General features: G+C 44.7%; 1 protein-coding gene and 1 pseudogene across 2 annotated transcripts in view; both read right to left on the minus strand.

The window, feature by feature from the left end:
- Positions 1-23,389, minus strand: part of LOC119463673 (venom metalloproteinase antarease-like TtrivMP_A) — a 206,060-nt gene that overhangs the window by 12,110 nt on the left and 170,561 nt on the right. For both annotated transcript variants that reach the window (XM_049655578.1, XM_049655577.1), the window contains 5 exons: positions 20,529-20,578; positions 15,560-15,668; positions 11,022-11,165; positions 9,010-9,145; positions 61-255 (listed from right to left, as the gene is read on the minus strand). In XM_049655578.1, the coding sequence (XP_049511535.1) occupies positions 61-255; positions 9,010-9,145; positions 11,022-11,165; positions 15,560-15,668; positions 20,529-20,578 (634 nt within the window). The remainder of the gene's footprint in view (positions 1-60; positions 256-9,009; positions 9,146-11,021; positions 11,166-15,559; positions 15,669-20,528; positions 20,579-23,389) is intronic.
- Positions 603-782, minus strand: LOC119465394 (U2 spliceosomal RNA; annotated as a pseudogene).

Raw genomic sequence — 23,389 nt, forward strand, 5'->3', positions numbered from 1 at the left:
AGCTCTTTGGCTCCTTTGTTCTTCTGTAAGAAGAAAGGAGTTATACATGCCGCAACATACCTCGTTTTCACCGCATGTCATTCCGTCTAGCAGGCGCTGGAATTCGCAAGTTCCTTCATCGCTATAATCGTCCATTTCACCAGTGATTTCTGCATCCTCGGTAGGTCCATACTCCAAACTTCCAGAACTGTCTTGATTTTCCGCAGTAAGTGTATCATTCCAGCAGCACCTAATACGACAATGTCTCGCATCCTTCTGTTGAAAGCGTATAAAAAACGTGTAATATAGCAGATAAATACGAGAAAACACCATATTTCTTTGATATGATAAAGCCCCTTTATTCCTATATTGTTGCGAAATATGTCGCAATTCTGGGGGGAAAATATCAGACGAAAAATAGAAACAAAGGCGGATATACTGCGCTCATTCATATAGCGCTCTCGATTTGTGCGTTAAGAACTTCCTGGTGTCACTTAGCCTCAAACTGCCTTCCTGCAACACTTGAAGCCTTCAATTTGTTCCTTTATGTTTCCTTGTTTATATGAAAACTAAATTCGTATTTTTGTAGCGAAGCTGCATATGGCTAGTTTCCAGCGGTTCGATGTCCGTAGACAAAAAACCCCGGAGATAGCGTAATACCGGGCCGACCCACGACGGGGGTGAAACAGGCTTCAAGCACTCCAGCAACTTGCAAAGTTAAGTTTAATGTCTTGGGTCCAAATACAACCCGTATCCGATATTAAGCTGATACGTACAAATACTACACTTTGAGCCCCATCTACGTTCGCACCATACACGTGTACGCCATCCCGCGTAGTCAAACTAGTGCCTGCCAATCTGAGTGTCTCCTATCTCCTGACGTCATGCTGTACGTAGGCTCCTTTCCTCAAATGGGTAGGCCACATGATGTACGGCCTGAAGAAGAACAGCGTGCCTACCAAGAACGACGGCGTGAACAGTAAAGGGGATGGGTGCGTTGGCGGCGGAAGGAGACCACTGACGATGAGCGGGCCGCGGATGCTAAGCGTGCGTAAGCGTGCTGCCCGCCAGGACCGCGAGGCCAAAAGAAATGCGAACCTTCCATGTGGCCCCGATCCCTCAAACATGGAATGTTTCTCCGGAGCAACTGTCAATCACTACATACATAGCTTCGCTGGTCCTCCCCATGCACAGAGTGGAATGACACTGAATTCTTTTGGCGTTATATTTTGTGTAGATTGGTATGCACTGACCTGTGGGCCCACTCATGAGCGATACGTGCATAGGTTCGCGTGATATAAACACTGACTAATTATATAATAATTATTATTGTTTTATATTCGTTTCCTACCTGTCCGATGAGCAAATACCATATCAGCAAGCCAAATTCTCTGCATGCGTTCTTAAAGGGGCCCAGAACCACCCCTCGGGCTTTTTGAAATAGCATAGTCCACGGGTAGCATATGCTGCTGTGAATATCTAAGCGAAGTTTTGCTGTCGTACGCGGTGCGTGGAGCTCGCAAGCGAACCGCAAAGTCACTTTTCTCTCAAACACCCTCGTTTCAAGAGAGCCATGATCCTCACTCTTTTCTGTGTGCTTTATTCAGCAATAAAGCACATTCCAATACGCCGCTCCTATTCGTCGCTGCAGTCGGTTACAGAGCGGCCGCCGTGGGGTGCCGTCACGAGTCCACTGGCTAAGCGCACTGCTGCTCTCTGAGGACAGCCGCGTGTGGCTTACGTTTAGCGCGGCGAAAGCACCAAATCGGAAATTTGAACTGCGTGCCACTGTGACGTTTTGAAGGCACCGCGTTGTGGCCCCGCCGTAGCCCTCGCAGTGCAAGTCATTGAAGAAAAAAAAGGGGGGGGGGGGGCACAGCTGAGGCTGTGTTTGCCAATAACTCCGCTTCTGCTGAACGCATTGAAGTACTATTTGCGGCAAAGTATTTTTGAGATAGCCTATTTTCACCTTAAATGTCTTTCTCATCCACTGCGATAAAAAGTGGTTCAGGGTCCTTTTAAGGCATATAGAATTTTGTTTGGTTTTAGCTTGCCGTTAATAAATAGTAAAACATGAAATTGAACACTGTATTCAGTAAGGCGTAGCCTACGCATGCCATTTTGAATTAAACGTGATGATGATGATGATGTATGGTGTTTAATGGCGCAAGGGCCAAGTATGGCCAAAGAGCACCATGCCAGTGTTTGTTAATTTGCAGTGGGGCGATGAATTCTGAGAAGTATATGAGGGGTGGCTGTAAAGGGGCCTAAAATAGTCGCTGTAAAGGCCGTAAAACATACATGTATTAAGATCATGGCAATGGCTAATGAGGTGTGCTATGAAAATGAAGAATGCATTAAGGGAGAATGATACGATTTGCAAAGTATAACAGATGCAAGAATTGGCCAGTAGCACAAGTGCCTAAACAAAGCCCTTGAAACACAAGGCCCTGAAGGCATGTGCTATAAAAATAAACTATCACAGCAGCATCCTCTGGAGAGAGGATGCGCTACGAACTTATTGGGCTAATAACGTGTAGTACAACATCGTTCAAGAAACGGAGGACTGATTTGGCGTTAAAAAGAGGTTCTTCACCAATCAACATCATAGGATGAAGAGGGATATGATAGTGGTATGCTACATGGAAATGTTTCCTTCTCTCTGTTTCGGCTTCCCGACACTCCAGTAAAGCCCGACCCTCATGGAGCGAACTTCCCCGACGATGCTCGCGCGTCAAAAAGTGTGGCGAGACGCGCCGCCGTGTTTTCGCCTCGCCGCCCCTCATGCGACGATCCAGCGGCGAACGCCGCCGAGCCGCTATCAATGTGGCCAGCCGTGAAGCAGGATATTACTGTTCTTTAAATGTAACCCACAGTAAGATTTAGCATGTTGCGATACTTAATAACGTCATAACTTAGTGTTTTATAATTTTTCTTGAGTTATTTCTTCTACAACATACGCGGTTCCATTACGCTTTGAATTTCGCATACATAGGGCAACCAAGTAATTCTATGTTTGTGTGCGTCAGGAAAGTGCCAGAGGCAGCGCAATGGAAGCCAGGAGTGCGTTGTATTTTTAATTCCCATGTCCGCCGATCTGCAGCGAAACAGACAAGCAGTACAAGCTATCTACCATAGCCCCCGAAAGCTTCCCATCTCAGAGGCCATATGCCGTCGTCGAGCCTATCTCCCAACTTTACCGACAGGTGGCGCTCGCATCTCAATGAAAATTTCTCTCGCTAGGCTTAGGCGCGTTCGAAACGAGAAGCGATCTCGAAAATTCCTGAAGATTAGCCATAACACTCTCTCGTCGAAGCGGCATGAGACTAAGCAAAAGCCGTTTGCGCAGTCAGTTGCTACGAACGAAGTGAATTCTACAAAAACAACGCCAAATTCAGTTCGAAGCGGGCGACCGGGACCGCCGCCATGTTTTACATAAGCTCAATCCCATAATGCAACGGCCGGAAGTGCTGCCTCCTGATTGGATCGGGCTTGTCGCCGCGCGCTGGACGCTTCCGGCGGCGGGCGAAAATATCTATCCCCTCCAAATCGGTGTCACGCGTCGCGATTTTTGACGCCGACCGAAGAGCGGCCGCCGTCGGACGAAGTTCGCCGCTTGGACGCCGGAAATTCGTTCTGTGAGGGTCGGGCTTAAGACGTGGAGTACGGTCAGCCTTTCCCCACATCTGCCACAGAGGGGAGGTTCAACACCAGTTAAAAAGTATGAATGTGTACCATATGTATGTCCTATTCTAAGACGGCAAAAGAGAATTTCAGTGTGTCGTGAGTTTGTTAATGATGGCCAGTTGCCTAAAAGACGCTTAATTACATGGAGTTTATTCAGTGTTTGTTCATCCCATCAGTGTTGCCAATAGTTTCTAAGTTTTTTTCATAGAAATGGCTTTAGGCCTGTGGCAGGAACGGGTATGGACAAATTGCTAGGTTTTGTTGCTACGAAAGCTGCCATTTTGTCGGCGAGCTCGTTACCCTCTATACACGTGTGCACCCAACATATTAAAACCTGTTGATTAGAGGCATACATATTGCAGAGCAGCGAATAGAGGTCGTTTATAACATGATTTTTCTGTTTTCGTAGCGATTTCAAAGATTTCACGACACTTTAGGAATCTGTGAATATAATGGCCTGTGGGAGCTTTTCTTTCCTGATGTGTTTAGTAGCCGACAGTAACGCATAGGCCTCTGCCGTGAAGATACAGGTCTCAGGATGTAAAACCTCAAATTCAGAAAACGATGGGCCAACAGCTGCGTAAGAGACGCCGGCTTGTGATTTCGAAGCATCTGTGTAAAACTCTGGACAGGTGTACTTCGACTGAAGCTCTCGAAAGTGCATATGTATGTGCACCTCTGGGGCGTGTTTTGTTACATCTAAAAATGATGTGTCGCATTCAACGATTTGCCATGGGCACGGCGGTAACAGCTCTACTGGAGCCATTAGGCAATGTTCGAGGATTGGGACGTTCATTTCATCGGAAAGTTTTCTGACCCGCATTGCGAAAGGCTCTCTCACTGAGGGTCGATTATGGAATAGTTGAGCACATACCACATCGTTAAGATGTTTGTAGCAAGGATGTCGAGGGTTAGAGTGTACTTTGAGGAAATATGTGAAACTGCTGTATGTTATTTGTAGGTGAAGGGACCACTCATTGGATTCTACGTATAGACTCTCAATAGGGCTTGTTCTGAAGGCGCCCGTAGCTGATCGGATACCCAGATGGTGGACGGGATCCAGTATTTTTAGCGCGCTAGGCGCGGCTGAGTGGTATACCATGGCACCATAATCCAAACGTGATCGAACAAGGCTCTTATAGAGGTTAATTAGGCACTTCCTATCACTTCCCCATGTTGTATGCGAGAGAATTTTCATTAGGTTCATTGTTTTTAGGCATTTTGACTTCAGGTATTTGATGTGTGGAATGAAGGTCAATTTTGCATCAAGTACAATACCTAAAAACTTGTGCTCCTTGTTCACAGGTATTCGTTGCCCAGACGCTTCGATACTAGGATCTGGGACTAGTCCTCGCTTTCTTGTCAAAACGACACAACTTTTCTTAGGGTTAAGGTTAAATCCGTTTTCGTCTGCCCATTTAGACACTTTGTTTAGGCCTTGCTGTATCTCGTTCACAAACTGCGAGGTTACAAGATTTAAAGCCTAATTGCACATCGTCTACATAGACAGAATAGATGATTGCTGGAGGTAGTGATGCACGGAGAGAGGTCATCTTAACAATGAACAGCGTGCAACTGAGCACCCCTCCTTGAGGTACACCAGTTTCTTGAGTGAATGGGCGGGGCAATACGTTGCCAATTCTGACTCGAAAGTACGGTTAGACAGGTAGCTTTCTATAGTGCTAAGCATATTACCTCGAATGCCCATGTGCGACAGGTCTCATAAGATACCGTACCGCCATGTCGTATCGTACGCCTTTGCCATATCAAGAAATATAGACAAGAAATACTGCTTGTGTACAAAAGCATCACGGATGTTTGCTTCGATGCGAACGAGGTGATCGGTTGTAGATCGGCCTTCCCTAAAGCCACATTGAAATGGGTCAAGAATTTTGTTTGGCTCTAAGAAATGTACAAGACGGCGATTGATCATTTTCTCAAAAAGTTTGCAAAGGCAGCTCGTACGTGCTATAGGCCGGTAGCTGGTCACCAATGATGAATCATTGCCGTGCTTTAAAACTGGGATGACAATAGCTTCTTTCCATTTAGCTGGCAGATACCCAGCGGCCCAGATAGTATTAAAAAGTGTGAGTAGTGTGGTTTGCGTGTCGAGGTGCAAGTGCTTAATCATATCGTATATGATTTGATCCAGGCCCGGAGCAAAGCTCTGGCATGCTGACAAGGCGGCTTTAAGTTCAGCAATGCCAAAAGGACGGTTATAAGGGTTATTTGGGCGGCATTTTCGGTTCAGTGGCTTACATTCTTCTATTGCTTTGTACTTCAGGAAGCTCGCTGAGTAGTGAGTGGAGCTAGACACATGCTCGAAGTGTTGACCAGGTGTGTTGGCCTGGTCTTCCAACGTGTTTCCTTCTTTATCCACCACGGGCAACGGATGAACTTGTTGTCCCCTAAGCCTCCTTAGTCCGTTCCATACGTTTGCCTCCTGTGTGTATGAATTGATGCTGGACAGGAAGTTCCCCCAGCTTGCCCTTTTAGCTTGTCGTCGCGTTCGCCTTCCCTGTGATTTTATGTTTTTAAATTTCATCAAGTTTTCTGCAGTTGGGGATCGACGGAGTATGCCCCACGCTTTATTTTGTTTTTTCCGCGCCTCCTGGCCCTCATTCCACCACGGCACTCGTCTTTTGGATGAGCTACCGCTTGATTGTGGAAAGAACTTGTTTGCTGCGTCGATGATAAAAGCGGTAAAATACGCTACTGCGTCGTCCATAGTAAGATCGGTAATTAAACGTTGTGACAAGTAAGTCGATTGCTTAAAATGATTCCATTGGGCGGAGGCTAGTTTCCACCTAGGAGCATGTGGTGGGCAATCGTGTTTCTGTATTAGATTTAACATTACTGGAAAGTGGTCACTTCCATAAGGATTTTTGGTTACATTCCATTCCAAGTAAGGGAAAATAGAAGCAGGGCCAATCGACAGATCTACTGATGAATAAGAATTATGATGAAGATTATAATAGGTTGGTTCCTTTTTATTGAACAGGCACGCACCGTAGTTTAAAATGAAGTTTTCAATGAGTCGACCTCTTGCGTCACATCGCGAGTCTCCCCAAATCGTGTTGTGGGCATTAAAATCACCTACGATTATGTAGGGGTCCGGAAGCTGATCAATGAGGTTATAGAAATCGGTTTTTCCGAGATGATAGTTTGGGGGTATGTATATGGAACATATAGTTACTAATTTATTAAAAAGAATTGCCCGAACTGACACTGCCTCAAGGGGTGTCTGAAGGGCGACATGTTGACAGGCTACAGACTTATCTGCTACTATAGCTACACCGCCGGAGGCATTAGCCTGATCACGGTCTTTCCGGAAGATAGTGTATTGACGGAGAAAGTTTGTGTTTGTGGGTTTCAGATGTGTCTCTTGAACACACAGCAACTTTGTATTGTGTTTGTGTAGGGGTTCTGTAATGTCGTCGAGGTTGTGAAGAAGTCCTCTGACATTCCATTGTAGTATTTGTGTCTCCATAATGATAAATGTGTTTGTGCTGTGTGTTTAAGAGATGAATATTAGCTCACGGGGCCCTTTGCAGGCGCGGTGACACGAGATCTTTCTTTTCTGGAGCCGTCGAGAGACTCTGGTGGCGCCGTCTGGGTGGTGGTTATGTCCATCGCATCTTGCGAGGCGCTCGACACGCGCTTTTGCGAGCGGTTAGTTTGGCGTGAAGTCCTCGTCTCGAGGGACGAGACCTTGCAGGACACCAGCCCGGAGGTCGATGGCCCCTTCTGAGATGGCGGAGCAGCGCTGGCTGCACCCGCCGAGGGGGCGGATGGTGTCGCCGCCGGCCCACTGCGCGTGTGGCAGACAGCCGCCGGGGGCCGATGTGGTGCTGCCCCCTGACGCGCCACTTCGGCAAAGCTGATTTTTGGCAGGTACAATACCCGCCTGCGTGCCTCCTTGAAAGTTATGTTTTCCTTTACTTTGATCATGGCTTTTTCTTTTTCTTTCTTCCAAGACGGGCATGACCGCGAGTATGCGGCATGCTCGCCATCACAATTGACACAGTGTGGAGCGTTTGCGCACGTTTCAGAGGCATGGTCACCGGAACTACATTTAGCACATGTCTGTCGGCCTCGGCAGTACTGGGAAGTGTGGCCGAAACGCTGGCACTTAAAGCAACGAAGAGGATTTGGTACATAGGGTCTGACCCGTAGCTTGATGTATCCGGCCTCGATGGATTCGGGCAGAACACTTGAGTTAAAAGTAAGTATCAGGTGCTTGGTGTGGATTTCCTTGCAGTCGCGCCTCATCTTAATTCGTTTAACATTGATTACATTCTGCTCACTGAAACCCTCTAGGAGTTCAGCCTCACTCAGCTGCAACAGGTCATCATCTGATACAACGCCACGAGTGGTATTCATGGTACGGTGCGGGGTTACTCTTACTTGAGCATCTCCAAATGGCACTAGGTTGGGAAGTTTCTCATACTGTTTCAGATCACGGAGCTCCAAGAGGAGATCCCAGCTTGCCATCCTGGATGCGTTATAGCTTGGTACAAAAATATCCGTCAAAGACTTTGATACAAGGAAAGGTGAAATTGTTCGTACTGATTTATCCGACTTTTCAGAATGAATAACATGAAAGCGGGGGAAGTTATGCGTTTGGCGTCCAAAAAATTGGAAAACATCTTCGGTGCGCCCTCTTTTCGGACGGCGATCATGGAGGGGGAGGGAATGGTTCAGCCATAAGTATTGGTGCATTTTTAGGCAGCGACGCAAGCCACCCACCATGGAGCCCAACGAGGGGACGTTGCAGAAACTGGAAAAGCCAGATCCTGCAAACGCCAGCTGTACGCCACTAGTATAACCAAATATGGAGTATCCAAGGTTGGCTACCCACACAAGGTTAACCCTAGCCGCCTGGGAAAACCGAAATAAAAGGGAAGTGAAAAGAAGACAGGATAGATTGAAAGTGAGAGAAAGACGAAGATTTAAGAGGAGGAGAGGAAAAGGCAACTGCAGATTTCCCCTGGGTGGGTCAGCCCAGGGGTGCCGTCTATGTGAAGCAGAGGCCGAAGCGGTGAGTTGCCTCCGCCGAGGGGCCTTAAAGGACCGAACACCCGGCATCAGCTCAACCTCCAGGATCCACCTTTCCCCAGACACGGCTAAGCCACGCACAGCTTCACGCGTGAGGTTCCAACCCTCATGTGCTCGGGTACGTGGTGGCGAAACTCACCAAACGCCTGCTGACGCAGACGCCCCTGCGGGGTGAATTAAACGTGAAAGCAAGGCTCTTTACATGACTACCTAACATTTTTAGAGACAGCTTGCTCACACACGTGCCACTAGGCAACATTGATGTCTGTTTAACATTGCACTTACTATGGAGGCCTGTATGCCCTGTATTCCTGGATGCATCAATTGACAAAATCCTTCGTAAGTTATATTTTCTCCTGGATATACATCGCTTGTATAGTTCGCTTGTGTACTCACGTTTACACATGATGGCTGTAGTCGCCTGCACAAGAGCACAGGAAAACCACTCCCTTAATTATGCGTGCTACATTTGACACTATACTATTTATTCCGATATACCAACTATAATGCACCAAGATTTAAAAACAGAGCAATTCTGTTATTTGAAGAAAACCTAGCACATATTGTTGCCAGTGCAGTGGAGTCGCCGGCAGTAATTTGTTTCGCTAATGACATTCAATTGGGTAATTGCAAATAATTATCGAACTTGAGAAGTACTGTCCTAAACGTCTAAGTGTCAATGAGAAAATTGTAGAGCAACATGAAAAACTTCGAGAGGGCTTTCAGTTCCTCAATACGTGCTATATAAAAGTGTTTTTCCGAACGTGAAAGAAGCCCGCGAATACACGCGAATTGCCTCCTCGAGCAGCCAGTCGCACGGCAATTTTGCTTATTTGCGGGCTTCTTTCGCGCTCTGAAAAACACTTTTGTGTAGCACGTATTGAGCAACATAAAGCTGTATTGGGTTTTTTCATCTAGTAGCTAGGTCAGTGGGTTCGTTTGCACTGCCGGTCATCCATTTCTATGGTTTACGGAAGTGCGACGTGTGGCGGTCCAGGAAATGCCTACCAATGTCTCGCGATGTGCGTGGAATTCTGGCAAAGAACGTTTCGCATTAAAAAAGGAATGATTAGAAAAAGAAAGAATGAAGACCGCAGCGAATGCTTCGGCTCTGAACCCATTTACTGCGACAGTAGCATTATTAACAGCAAAGCTGTTTAAGCCAGCTGTAAGTTATGGCTCGTAAGAATAAACTATCATCATCAGCAATGAAGAAAGAAATAAAAGAAAGTAAATTTTCTTGCCGAGGCGGCATTCGAACCTGCGCACCCATGGTATCAAGTATTTTTTTTTTCTCGATTGCCGGAACTTTCATTTACCAAACATAATTTGCATAGCCACGCTTTCAGAACATCCATTTATGCGAACCATATGATTGCGTTCGAGTGTCGTCGTCTTCGTCCACAGCTGGCGCGTTGGCACGCACTCGTACTAATGCTTTGCGAGGTGAAGAAGAGGTTTTTCGCACTATGCTAGGGAGAGAGATAAAGAAAACGAGAGCGAGAGAGAGAGAGAGACGCATTCACGGAGCGGGTCTGTTGGAACGCGTTGTCGGCATTGCAACATGGTGCAACGCGGTTTCGGTGTTGCACGCTGCGCTAAGCAACGCGCTGTCACGGCCTAAGTCCGAGACGCGGGAAAAGTCATTATCATCATCATGAGTATTAAGGTGAAAGTTCTCGCGCACTTACGGAAAATGCCGTGCTACGATCGCCCAGCTTCGCTGTTTCCAGCCTTGCACGGCCGAGTTCAAGGTCAATCGTTTTTTTCTATAGCGAAATTTTCCCACTAAAACTATTAACCGCGCGTAACGACAAGAACGGCACAGAAAAGATACATGGACAATGTATCTTTTCTGTGTAGTTCGTGTCGTTTGGCGCTGTGAGTAGTTTCAGTGTGGATTACCAACGAGCCCAACTTGCCGTCCTTTTGAAATTTTGACACCAGGCAAGTGCAGTCATGCCTATTATGAGTGCGCGCGAGCACACAACAAAGGTAGCTGTTGTCTGCAAACAGACAGTTCTCTTGTGCTAAGTTAAATCTATTGCCTTGGCAAGTAGACTGACTATATTTGCAAGTTACGGAAAATTTAGGTGGTATTTACTTTGACAAAAAAGACTGAAAACATTGCAATTGCGGCAAGAGTGCTTTACCTGAGACAAGATTTCACATATTTAAATGCACTTATACTGACACCACAATTATAAATGCTTTCTTTTTTCGCTATACGAACACGCACACTTCAATGCGGATATAGGAGACAGTCAAGTTTGATGGCAAGAAATATAGAATCTTACTTGACTAAATCCCTTATTTGCACTTGACTGCACTCAGACAGCTTTGATTTATTTTGCATATCTGTATCTATGCTTGACATTAGATGTCCGTAAATAGCAGGACAATCCTCTGCACCTGGACAACTGTCATGGTCAGAGCCCAACCTGGAAAGTAAACAAAAAAGTATTGTGTGAAAGAAAAATATCATTGCACGGACTTCGAAAAAAAAGCAGTACTGTGATGAACCAGCTTTCGCATAAAGATACAGGTCTTATTTCTAATATTCAAATGTTTCTGAGGGAGTTCTTTTCGCATTCCTCATTGACCCCTTTCGCTGTTCAACTTTTATGACCATTTTGTTGTGAGGAGACGACATGCTCCCAGCTCCACATAATGCGAGTACCTTGAACGGCGTTGTCTGTTAAAGAACGAAAGACGCATCGTACAAGTTTGCCAGTGCACTGACACATCTTTGAGGCTTCTCGAAATTGCCCGGGCCACACGAACACATCTTGGAATTTCAGTGGCGCATGTATAAATGAGACCAGATGAAAGCGCGCTCTTTCAGTTCGAGAACAGCAGATCACACTTGATGCTATCGACACTGCCGATAGTTACGATTCGGTTCAAACAGTTAACTGTTTACAGCAAATTTTATTATGCAAGAAGTTAAGCAACTTACTGCTGCACAGCATCAAATATCGGTATTGCCTGCCAATTAAAAAAACTTAATTAGTCTGCAAGCTCTTCGTCACTGCGACCTTCACCACCCTTCGCCTGCATCCCTCCTTGACAGCCTCTGCGGTTTTGTAACTCATCACTTCCGAGCAGAGCATAACGTCGGCTCTAAGTAGTGGGAGGGACGGCGGGGAGGGGGAGAAGGAGGCAACCAAAGCTACTGCAGGGTGTGTATCATCCTGCATATTCTTAGTTGTGTTGACTGGTGCTTTATATGCGCACTGCCGCTCTGTGGTGGCAATGAATGTAAGTGGTGGTGCCACTATTTACGCTTGTTCATCATCATTATCAGCCTATATTTATGCCCACTGTAGGACGAAAGCCTCTCCCTGCGATCTCGAATTAACCCTGTCTTGCGCTAGCTGATTCCAACTTGCGCCTGCAAATTTCTTAGCTTCATCACTCCACCTTGTTTTCTGTTCTCCTCGACTGGGCTTCCCTTCTCTTGGTATCCATTCTGTAACTTTAATGGTCCACCGGTTATCCATTCTGCGGATTAAATTGCCTGTACAGCTCCATTTTTTCTCTTATAATTATTTAGAATATCTGCAATTGCCATGTGCTCTCTGATCCACACCGCGCTCTTCCATTCTCTCAACGCTAGGCCTAAGATTTTTCGTTCCAACGCTCTTTTTGCGACCCTTAACTTGTTCTCGAGCTTCTTCGTTAACCTCCAAGTTTGTTACATATGTTACAAACCCATTATTCAGCCCATGAGAACTCCTATATTCCTTTGCTTTAAGGGAAAATAATTGTTGAGGAGTTAGCTGTTCACAACACGCATGGCAGATAGAAATTGGGCCAGGACATGAGAAATTATTTATTATACACCTCATTTCGGTGTTCAGGCGTTCGACTGGACAGTATATTTCAACAAACAGCTTATTTATGCGTGACATCTATTGGAGTTTTGTATGTTCATGACGGTACCGAAGACCACAAGTCGAAGTGCACAAAACCTGCATGCCGTCGATGAAGAGGCGCTCTGTGTAGACGCTAACATAGAAGAGTTCTGAAAGTAGCTGGCGAATCGAAAAAGTGCACCCTGAACTTGTAGTCTTATGACACCTCAATGCGGTAGATGTGGTCTACAGTCCGCCGTACTTTTTTACCATCTGGCTTTCGTGGCAGACCGATGAACACTGTGTCAGTGCCTGGAAATGTCGGTTTTGTTTTTATTGCGACAACAATTATATGGACACTTCAACCGGATTTCTGCCATCGGCGTCGCCGTCGTCGTCGCCGTGAGGTTCCCTATAGATAAAATCTTCGCGGCGCGCCGTATGCCCGAGCGGAAGCGTGCGGGGACGCGCGCTGTCACGGAGAGCGAACGCACTCAATCTCCCACGCGCAAGCAAGGAAGCGGGAAGCCAGCGCCGGAGGGAGCGGGGGGGGGGGGGGGGGGCGCACTTCTACTCTGCCAACAACCGCGCTCGTCGCTCGCCCGCACCGTCTCTTATCTCCACACGGCTCTGACCTTTATGCGCCGTGCATTCGCCACTCAGTTTCCGTTGAAGCGATAGACCGCACGTACCTTCGCCCGCTCCGGCGTGTGCGCTTGCTGCCAGCGTTCTGACAGTCGTTGTCTGTAGTCATTCAGTGTGATCTATTCATGTTTGTTTGTGCGCGCTCACACCACGCTTGTTCATTCAGTTAGTAATAGTTGGGCCACATTTTCCAACGCAGGCTACACTTGCAATGCTGCCCGGATCGGCAGTGCAGCGCTGCAGGTGTGTCCCTTCGCACGCGCTGCCCACGGGAAGCGCTTTTCATCAACACCACCGTTTCACACGCACCTTCTCGTGGTCATCGAGTCTCTCTTCATGTCGGTCTACTTACGCCGCAGAACACCTGCTTACTTAATCAGCTCATGTTTACTACAATTCATATTGCTACCAAAGCCGCTCACCTTACTTCGTATGACATTGCTGTGTTGCTATCGCATTCATTGCTTCGACCTTAGGGCAAAACTGTGACATTTTTTATTACACTATGCACCTTAAACGTCTTGCTGGTTTTAGATCATAATAAGCACATCTCTGACTTTCGCGTAACTTGAACAAGTGCTAGTCACCAGTAAGCTGATGCTAGCTGCAAAATACTGTCACGTTGTAGCGACGGTGAAGAATACAGTGGCGGCAACTGTGAATTGCGTAAGTAGCTCTTTATTGGGCGAACTTGTGCCCAGCCAAACAAGTAACACTGACCTCCAAAGCTATAGCTTTAAACACGCTTCCAATTCGAGCTACTTAAACAGCAGTAGCACTAGCGTGGGCAGTCTACGAGAAATTGAAGCGCCATGTCGTCCGCTACATGGCATTCATAAAAAAGGCAGCTCCCCCGGGCCACAGTTTCTGAGGACCAAATAAATTTATCGTCACCGTCACCATAGGAACACTGTTGACACTATTAACGGCATCACTACCTGTACTGGCATCACAAGCATTACAGGTGATGAACTACGCCGCAGCGGTTTGCAGTCGGACGCCTCCTGTGGGGCTCCGTCCATCTAGAATGATAGGGATGCCTTTACTCTAAAGCCTCAAACGAAAACAAGAAGACGGCCCTATTACTGTCGACATGACTCGTCGGGGAAGACTGATGTATAGGGGATGCCAGATCACCACCTTTTATGCTTGCACTGCGAGGAAGCCACCGAGATTCATCCTAGTTGCACCGACTGTCAAACATGTGTGTAATACTTCGCCCCCCACCCTTATGTACTCGACCGGGTTAGCTACCTGAATAAATTTAGACCTACCTGTTTTTAAACAGTAGTACTATATCAGGTGCACTCGTTTGCTTTAATGTAACCAGCACTTCTCCTATTTATTTCCTTGATCTTGAATTGCACACTTAGGTTCCGCCCTCATCGCACATTCCTTAGCCTCATCAAATGGTGGATTGTAACTGCACATTTATTACTCTGAGTTCGCACTAGCAGTATGCACTGCTTATGTCTTTGATGTATTCATGCGCTAGAAGCATTCGCTGACATGTGCGCATAATAAGCTGGGCGTAATGATATTGATCCCTCCTTTAATAAGTGTACGAAATTACACATAACTTTTATCGCACTCATACAGGGTGTTTCAGCGAACACTTTCAAAATTTAAGGTTGCCTGGGCAGATAGCCCCATTCTAGTTAATGAGCTGATGTACTCAAAGAGGCGGACATTACTTGAATGCAAAAATTGAAATGAATAATCGACCAATTACCAAAATTTCACTAATTAGATTTTAACTATATATCTGATGGCCCATATTGCAATTTACACATTGTGGCCGTGGAGTTCTCAAGGAGGATACACTTGGAATTTATTCTCAGGATGACACCAATTTCGAGATATTAATTCCCGAACTTTGCAGGGAAATGCATCGGCGTTCCAGTTTTGGGGCTTCAATGCATACAGCGACGTTTTGTTAGGAAACTAACTTGAACGCCAATGCATTTCTCCGCAAAGTTCGGGAATTAATATCTCAAAACTGGTGTCATCCCGAGAATTCATTCCAAGTGCATTCGTCTTGCGAATTCCACGGCTACAATTTGTAAATTGCAATATGGGCCATCAGGTAATTAGTTAAAAACCTATTTACTGAATATTTGTTAATTATTCGATTATGTATTTCAATTTCTTGTGCAAGTATTGTCCGCCTCTTTGAGTAAATCAGCTCATGAACTAGAATTGTGCTACCTGCCACAGGCAGCCTTTAAGAATTTTGAAAGTATTTGGTGAAACACCCTGTATATATGTGTACTCATAAAGTTTCGGGATAGGAAAATTTTTGTGAAAGCTTTTGATTTCTGGAATGTGCTTACAGATGTCCAATTTCATGTGCCATCGTCATAAGTCCACTATATGTATGCGGTTTGTCTTCTCCAATAGCAAATTTGTCATCCGTGCAAACTCCGGCGGTGCCAGCCATACCTGAAAGTGTGCTTGCTTTAGATATTTCTAGGAATTGGCGGACGATTTGCTGCAATGGCTCGCGTTCTAAGAAATGCGACGAAATAGGTTTTAATACAGTTGAAACCAGATGAAGTACGAGCACCTGCAAATGCTGCTTCTGCATTCGAACATTTTAAGAATACATATGCATTTTATTAGAGTTATATGTCCTCATATCGATAAATATTCATAAATAATGCTGAGAAATATATATTGAAATAAAGTACCCAGATATTAACGATCCATAAAATTTTGCACTGTTCTCTACCACATTTACATAAGTAGTTTGCTTTACATTTTTAAATTTACGTAAGGCTGTGCCTGAAGTTTAGCGCACAAAATGTGATACTAAGGGGTCCATCTCTAGTACTTTGTCCAGTTCACTACATAAATCAGTCACGGCTTTGTCTTAATCCAACTTGCGCTGACTCTTACTTGTGGAACATCATAGCTCTCAACAGTGAAAAATATTGACCTTTTTTTCAGCTTACGAGCATCGATACAATGCCAGCCAGCCTGTCACATCAAAAGTATTATTTACTGATAGTAAGTCCACCTTGGACACATATTTCTCGGGATACAGTGTATATCGTCCCCTTTCCGATGCATGCATATGTTTTCAAATCAAATAATAATAATTATTATTTTAATTAGTCTACAATTTGCGAAATTGAATACCTCTTTAGCCGCATCACTAGTAGTCGGGTGAATTTGAATATTAATCTTTCGGTGCACATTATAGGTGTAATCTTTATTATCAATGTTTCATGTACGAGTAAAGAGATGAATATTTATCTAGTTAGGAGGTCCCAGAGTAAATACTGTCAGTAGGACCTCCTCTTATTAGGGGGTACAGACTTATTATGATAGGTAGCAGGTTATACCGATAGAAATAAGAAAAAATCACAACAATGTGTCGCAAAAAAAGATATGAAATTTATGAAGCGCATAAGATTTATGAAATACATATAAAGACATGTAATAAATGATCAGCAGTAATAATTGAAAAAAGGGACCGCTAGAAAGTAGTGATTACCGATATACAAGAGTAATGATGTTTTTAAATTTATAATAACATGAAAAACATGTATAAACATGAGATACAAGAAGCATATGTAAAACGCGAAATAAAATTAGGCAGTCGAGTGGAAAAACAGACTATGAAAAAGTAGTAATTAAAGAGATACAAAAGTCATCAAAATTAACAGTAACAAGGAAAACATGCATAAACAAACCAAAACAAGAGATGTAAAATGACACAGATAAATTAAATTTATAGAAAATTGAGCCTTCTAATAAATATTTTTCAATTGTTTTTTAAGGACTGTTTCGAAATGAATGGCTTAATGTTTGGCCGAATGCATCCAAGAATTCCCAAGTGCCATGCCACGAGCACTGACTGTTAACGTACCATAATTAAACTTGACCTTTCCTTAGAAAAGGTTATTGTTTTAAGATAATGTTGTGTTATTTTAATAAAAAGACGATTAACGGGCATACTGTCAATACTTATGTCGCGATGAATTAGACAAAACACGGTGATTGACAGCGTATTCTTAAATTACTAGGTAAGAAGTACTAGACTAAGCTCTTGGTAAATGGGATAAATTGAGCACAGAAGTTGAAGGTCATAAGCTTTAATGCATGATTTCGGAGGCATTCAAGATGATTTCGATGTATACTGTAACTCTTGCCCCACGAGGGTAAACAGCATGATGAATGACTATAAATATCACATATCATAAGAAGCCAACAATGACACCAATCAACACGTAGGAAAAATTACTTGTACTTACTAATTGAATTAACGAAATTATAAATAAATGAAAATGAAAACGAATGAAAAAAATGTCGCAGTTTCGCCCGACAGGCGAAGCATCAATTGCGATAGCAAATTGGTAGAGAGCTATTCGGAGTAGGGATAGTAGAGTAGTTTTATCGGCCGCATAAACTTGGACACATTCGCTTTCTAACTCAATTGACAAGCGTGGTGTCATCGCGCACAAGCAAACATGAATAGATCACACTGAATGACCGCAGACAACTACTGTCAAAACGCTGGCGCGGCCGCTGCAGCGGGCGAAGAATCGTGCGGTCTATCGCTTCAACGGAAACTGAGAGGCGAATGGACAGCGCATAAAGGTCAGAGCCGTGTGGAGACACGGCCGGGCACGACTGGCGCGCTCGCTCGCTCGCTTCTTAAGAAGCGAGTCAGTCGAGCCCGGCCGTGGTGGAGATAAAGAGACGGTGCGGGAGACGGCCACCACAGCCAGTGCAAGCGTATTTGTTGGCAGAGTAGAAGCTGCTCCCCCCGTCTCTCCCGCGCTGCCTCCCCGCTTTTCTTTTTTTTTTTTTTTTTTTGCTTTCGCGTGGGAGATTGCGTTGCCAGTTCTCCTTGCGCTGGGTTGCAAGATAAGCATTTGGTGCCGTAGCACAGCGTCGCCCCACCTCCCTCCCCCCATAGCCCCACGGCCTTTTGGGCGAAAATCGCGTTTGCTTTCCGCCGTGCGTTGGCTCTCCGTGATAGCGCGCGTCCCCCGCGCGCTTTTACTCGTACGGCGCGCGGCGACGATTTTATCGCCCTTGGAATCTATACGGAACCTGACGGCGACGGCGACGACGACGGCGACGCCGACGGCAGAAATCTCGTTGAAGTGTCCATATAATTGCTATCGCAATAAAAACAACTGGCCGCAGGCAGGAACGATTACGCCTGCGATGCTTTTACCATTGAGCTACCGCGGCGTCGTTTTCCCATCCACTTTCTGGGGTATTCATGTTTTACATCTAGAACTAACCGTGGCAGTGTTAGCCAGCGCCACCACTCACCACGCATCGAACACGTAATGCGAAGGCGTGTTATCGTTCGCCACTAGCGGTCAGTTGCTTTTCATCCATTTTCATTTTCATTAATTTATCATTTCTTTAATTCAATTCGTAAGTACACGTAATTTCCCCTATGTTGTCCTTGGTGTCATTGTTTGTTGGCTTCTTACGATATGAATTATAAATCGGGCCTCTCGGTTCCCGTTCTTCTCGTTCATTATAAATGTAACAATAATACAACCAGCGAAGAATATGATGTAGGAAATACTTGCGTGTTTTGATGATAGCGCAAATACCGAACGATATTATTTTGAAAGGCGCGTTAGCATGATAGTTGTATTTTACATGTTTGACTAAGGTTACCCCTAGAAATTGAATGCTATCAGATATTGTTATGGTATAATTACTCAATGATACAAGTGAACAAACTGGAATTGGGGCTTGTGGGTTGTGAAGCGAAACGTTTATGAATCCAAAGGGTCGCTATTCAAATAGTGCGTAGGTTATCATAATAAATTTTCCTACTTGAAGCGAAGAAGTTACCTCATTAGTCGTTTACACCACATGCAAAAATTTAAATCACCAGCCTTTCTCCTGTGAAAAAAATTGGGGTACGCGAAGCTTTTACTGTGTGCCTGATCTACTATACTTTTCCACCCCTTTCGTGCTACTTGTCCTTCCCTTTCCTTCTACTTTTTCTTACGTTTCGTGCAACATTCGAGCCTCGGCTACAGAAGTCCTCACGGTCGGGTCGGCACGTCTGTGGGCACGTCGACAACGGTAGACCAAGTCCGCCAGTGTCGCTTGCGTTCGATGTCTCGAGTATTCGCCCGTCATTGCCGCGTGCAATTCTTCGTAATTAAATTGCTTCAAAATAAAATCTGTCCGTCACGTAAGACAATGAATGGCTCATACCCCCTTAAGCAACGGCTCATACCCCTGTAAACGCGGCCTTACCATTACGACAACAGAAGTGAAATTGTACGTTGGAATGATTAGCGGCAATGGGGCGAGCTGTGGTATAGAAGACGACGACGACGAACGCGGGGGCAGTGGCACGAGCGCGTGCTGAGCACGAGTACGAGCGCCACCCTAGGGGCGCCAACGAACCAGCTGCGGAAGAAGACGACTCTCGAGCCAATGCGGTGATACCACATACGCGCACACCGACCCCGACACAAGTGATCCTATAAAGCTTGGCTTAAAAATGTCAGCTACAGCGGGTGTCATAGGATGAGATGTCTATTATCTTTTCGTGAGTTTGTACATATGTCGCTTGCGCGAGCACTTCTGTATTGTGCGCGAATGAATTTGACTTATCTCTTTGAAATAGAAAATATGTAGTTTGACGATCAAAAAAAAAAGAAAAATATTACCCCCGCAGGCATATCCATGCCTCCTAACAAATTGGTGGCTGCATATAAGAATATTTTGCGGCGTATTCTGTCTACACCCCAAGCTAAGGAATACTTGCCTCACATCCACATGTTTTTCGAAAGCAAAGCAGTAAACCTTGTGAAGTTTCTTGTAATTCGTGTTTCTCTTTTCTTTATTCCATAGAAAATCTAGAGATCTTCATGTATTTTTTTCATTCTTAGCAACATCCTTTCCGCCGGAGAAAATGACGGCCGCAGTCCTTAAAGATTTACTAAGCAAATGTAGTGTTTCCTCCCAAGTGGTTTAGGTTTGCAATTATCTTATATAGCTTTCTCTCACGTCGCGTTACCGATCTGCTTATTACAAGCTTTATCAGGCAGTTCAACAGTTTTGAGAAATCGGAGGAAGTAAAGTTGAGTGAGAACGCTAAGGAAGCCTCTTAACAAGACATCGTCAAGAGCTAGAGAGAACGTTACTACAGTGTAGTCACCGTAGTATAGGCCTTTTCTTGCCCATCTATTTGTGTGATGTACGTAATGCGGATGTTTCTTTTGGGAGCAGGGTGAACTATGAGTTCTAACTACTTTTAAAAATAGGAAGTATTACAAATAGAATAGATAGGTTTTTGATGCTCACCGTCGATCTCAATTGTAAAAGTGCCGTTAATATAATACGTCAGCTCTTCTCTGCAAAAGACATCGTGTTTCCGATATAGAGTAATATCGAATACAATCTCTATAACTCTATTGCTCAAAGTGTGAGAAAAAGCTACGGATAATTTCTACTTAAGCACTGAAGCTGCGAAGAAACGTTTTTCGAGATGCGCAGTTTCCAACGAAGAGCCAAGCAATCACAGCGAAACAGTTCATGGGCATGCGAAATAAATTCACTCGTACACGTCTTTTAAAGGCATGACAGTCGCATTCTTAGGTGTTCAGTTTCAGTTATCTCGGTAATCTTGGGCAGAATTTATTACCCTGTGGTAAAGTAGATCAAATTAGCAGCCTAAACATTTGCATGTATGGCAACTATTCTGAACTGCATAGAATACAGGATTCAAGTCTTGCGTTAGGATCAGTCATCTGGTTTTCAGTAGAAAAGGTGATTCTTTTATTTGTCGTAATATTCACTACTTAATACATCTAACCATTTTAAACTGTGGGCACCTATTGAAAGAACCGAAACCCTAGCTAAACACAAATTTCCAACATAAAACACTGCTCTCGGCCCTATTGTCGTTATACTTTTGGAATATTGTTCCTGCGTACGGGTTTCTGTGAACATTTTTCGCCGCAAATGGTTGCCATCCTCACCGCATCACGTGGCGCAGAGCCACAACTGCATAGAGCTAGTGCCGAAAATCTTGAATACTGTGAAACTGTAGAGCTACTATGAAGGTGTGGTTCGCAGCGGGAGCCTCTACGGCATATGAGTCCCAAGTAGCAGTGGTAGATGTTATTCAAGCATTTGTTTGAAATATTATTAATGCCATTATTAGGTTTGATTTTGTGACAACAGTATGTATTCCGGCTATCTAGCTATCCAAACGTAAACCAACTTAGGTCACAAGGGAAACATGCCCCGTGGCAGATACTAGTGCTTGATACAAGCTCGCTTGACCTCTCATAATTGGCCAGAATCGCACTTTCAAGTACAAAAGCACCATTCTGACCAATCACGTGAGGCCAGTCAAGCAGTTTACTATCGGAACCGTCCCAAATTTGCATTATCGGTCCACTAGTATTTTCTAGGTGGTATGTTTCCCTCGTGAATAAGCCTTTTTAACACCAAATACGGTCACTAGATATGATCCAGTGTGCTCATTCTACTCTTCAGAAGAGTCATTATAACTTATGAAACTTACCACCGATTACACACCTATGATAAAACAGATTGCTAACTAAGTCTACAAAGTGTGCAAGAATAGTGTGCATTTGGTGTGCGTTAAATGTTTTACTTCTATATGATGCTGTTCCCAAACTTGGGTATTCATCGTAGATTACTTTTGTTTGAATTTTTCGTAACTCTTACAATTAGCTTTTTTTATAAGTTCTCCGACAGTGGTTGGAAATTCTATACTGACCTCTACAGTACGCAGGCTAGCCACGTAACCTTCATTGGAAGTAATTATGAACTGGATACAAAGGCTCCTTCCATACCTAGTGATAAAGTTAGCAGGGGCGCTATAACGTAAAATGATTCCAAACTGTATGGATTCCAATTTCTGCAATCAGCCTCCAGGATTGGTCAAAACATTTTCGGGCTACTCCTAACTTCGCATGTCTGTCGCGCGACGTCACGAAAACCGCGATAGCTCCCCATTTGATATAATGTGTACACACTTATTATGCATAATTAAACCGCACAAAAGAAAAATAATCATTCCTGATTCGACGCCTTTTCACCACTAGCCTTCTGCTATTGATAAATGTTTTTTGGCTACGTCCACTTTGCGTGTCTGTCACGCGACGTCACAAAACCGCGAAAAGCTCACCACGTCAAAGTGAGGTGTACGCAAAAAAATGCATTAATATGCTGAACAAAACTGACAATTTTTCTGAATAGCCACAGACTACCCCGTTCCGAAAGGAATAGAAGATGGCAGCCCGCCGATCGCTCAGGCCCTCGCTACTCGCACCTGCCGGTGGGCATGTATTTATTTGCGCATGATAAACCTTCTTGTGTGGCAGTAAAACGCTATCGAGCCCTTTCGGAATGCATACGACATCGCTCTGCCAACTCTTCCTTGCTGAGGATCCGTTTTAGCGGCATTTTTATCCTTCCGTTGGACGCCGCCGCGATTTTCGACCACCGCAAGCTAAGTAAGGCCAAGCGGACCAATTGGAGAAGTTGGCACCACCCTCTTCGTGCGGTTATCTATTTTCACTGTGCTGGCTCGGCCCCATCGATACGCTCTCCACTAGAGCGTGCTCCTCGCCTCTTGTCAGCCAATTAGATAAGAAAAACCGCTGAGTGTAGACAATGTTATTGGTTTTGAAAGCGAACAAAGGTGACCTTCTATGAACGAGGAGAGTGTTTGATTGAGTTGTTCAGATAACGCTGCGGGTCACCGCCCGATGCTTGCGTCGGTGGTTACGTAATTTGACGTCAGAAGTTTGGATTCAAAATAGTTTGGAATCTTTTTACGTTACAGCGCCCCAGGAGCTTGAAAGATGTGTCCCGGGGAAAAGCGCTAGGATAAGATGGCAAACAATCAATTTATTCAAGTGTGGAGTAGGTGTTAAGCTTGAAAAGCTTGCGGACCTTTATACACAATGCCTCACGATATCAAGTGTACCATAGAGTTGCAAGAATGCCAACATTGTGCTAATCCATAAGGAGGGGGACGTTGAATAACTGAAGAATAATAGGCCCATTAGCTGCTTCGAGCATTGTGTGAAATGTTCACAAAAGTAATTTTCAATAGAATCAGGGCAACACCTGAGTTCAATTAACCAAGAGATCAGGCTGGCTTCAAGAAAGGGTATTCTACAATG

Source organism: Dermacentor silvarum, chromosome 9 (genome assembly GCF_013339745.2).
Source record: "Dermacentor silvarum isolate Dsil-2018 chromosome 9, BIME_Dsil_1.4, whole genome shotgun sequence".
NCBI lineage: Eukaryota > Metazoa > Arthropoda > Arachnida > Ixodida > Ixodidae > Dermacentor > Dermacentor silvarum.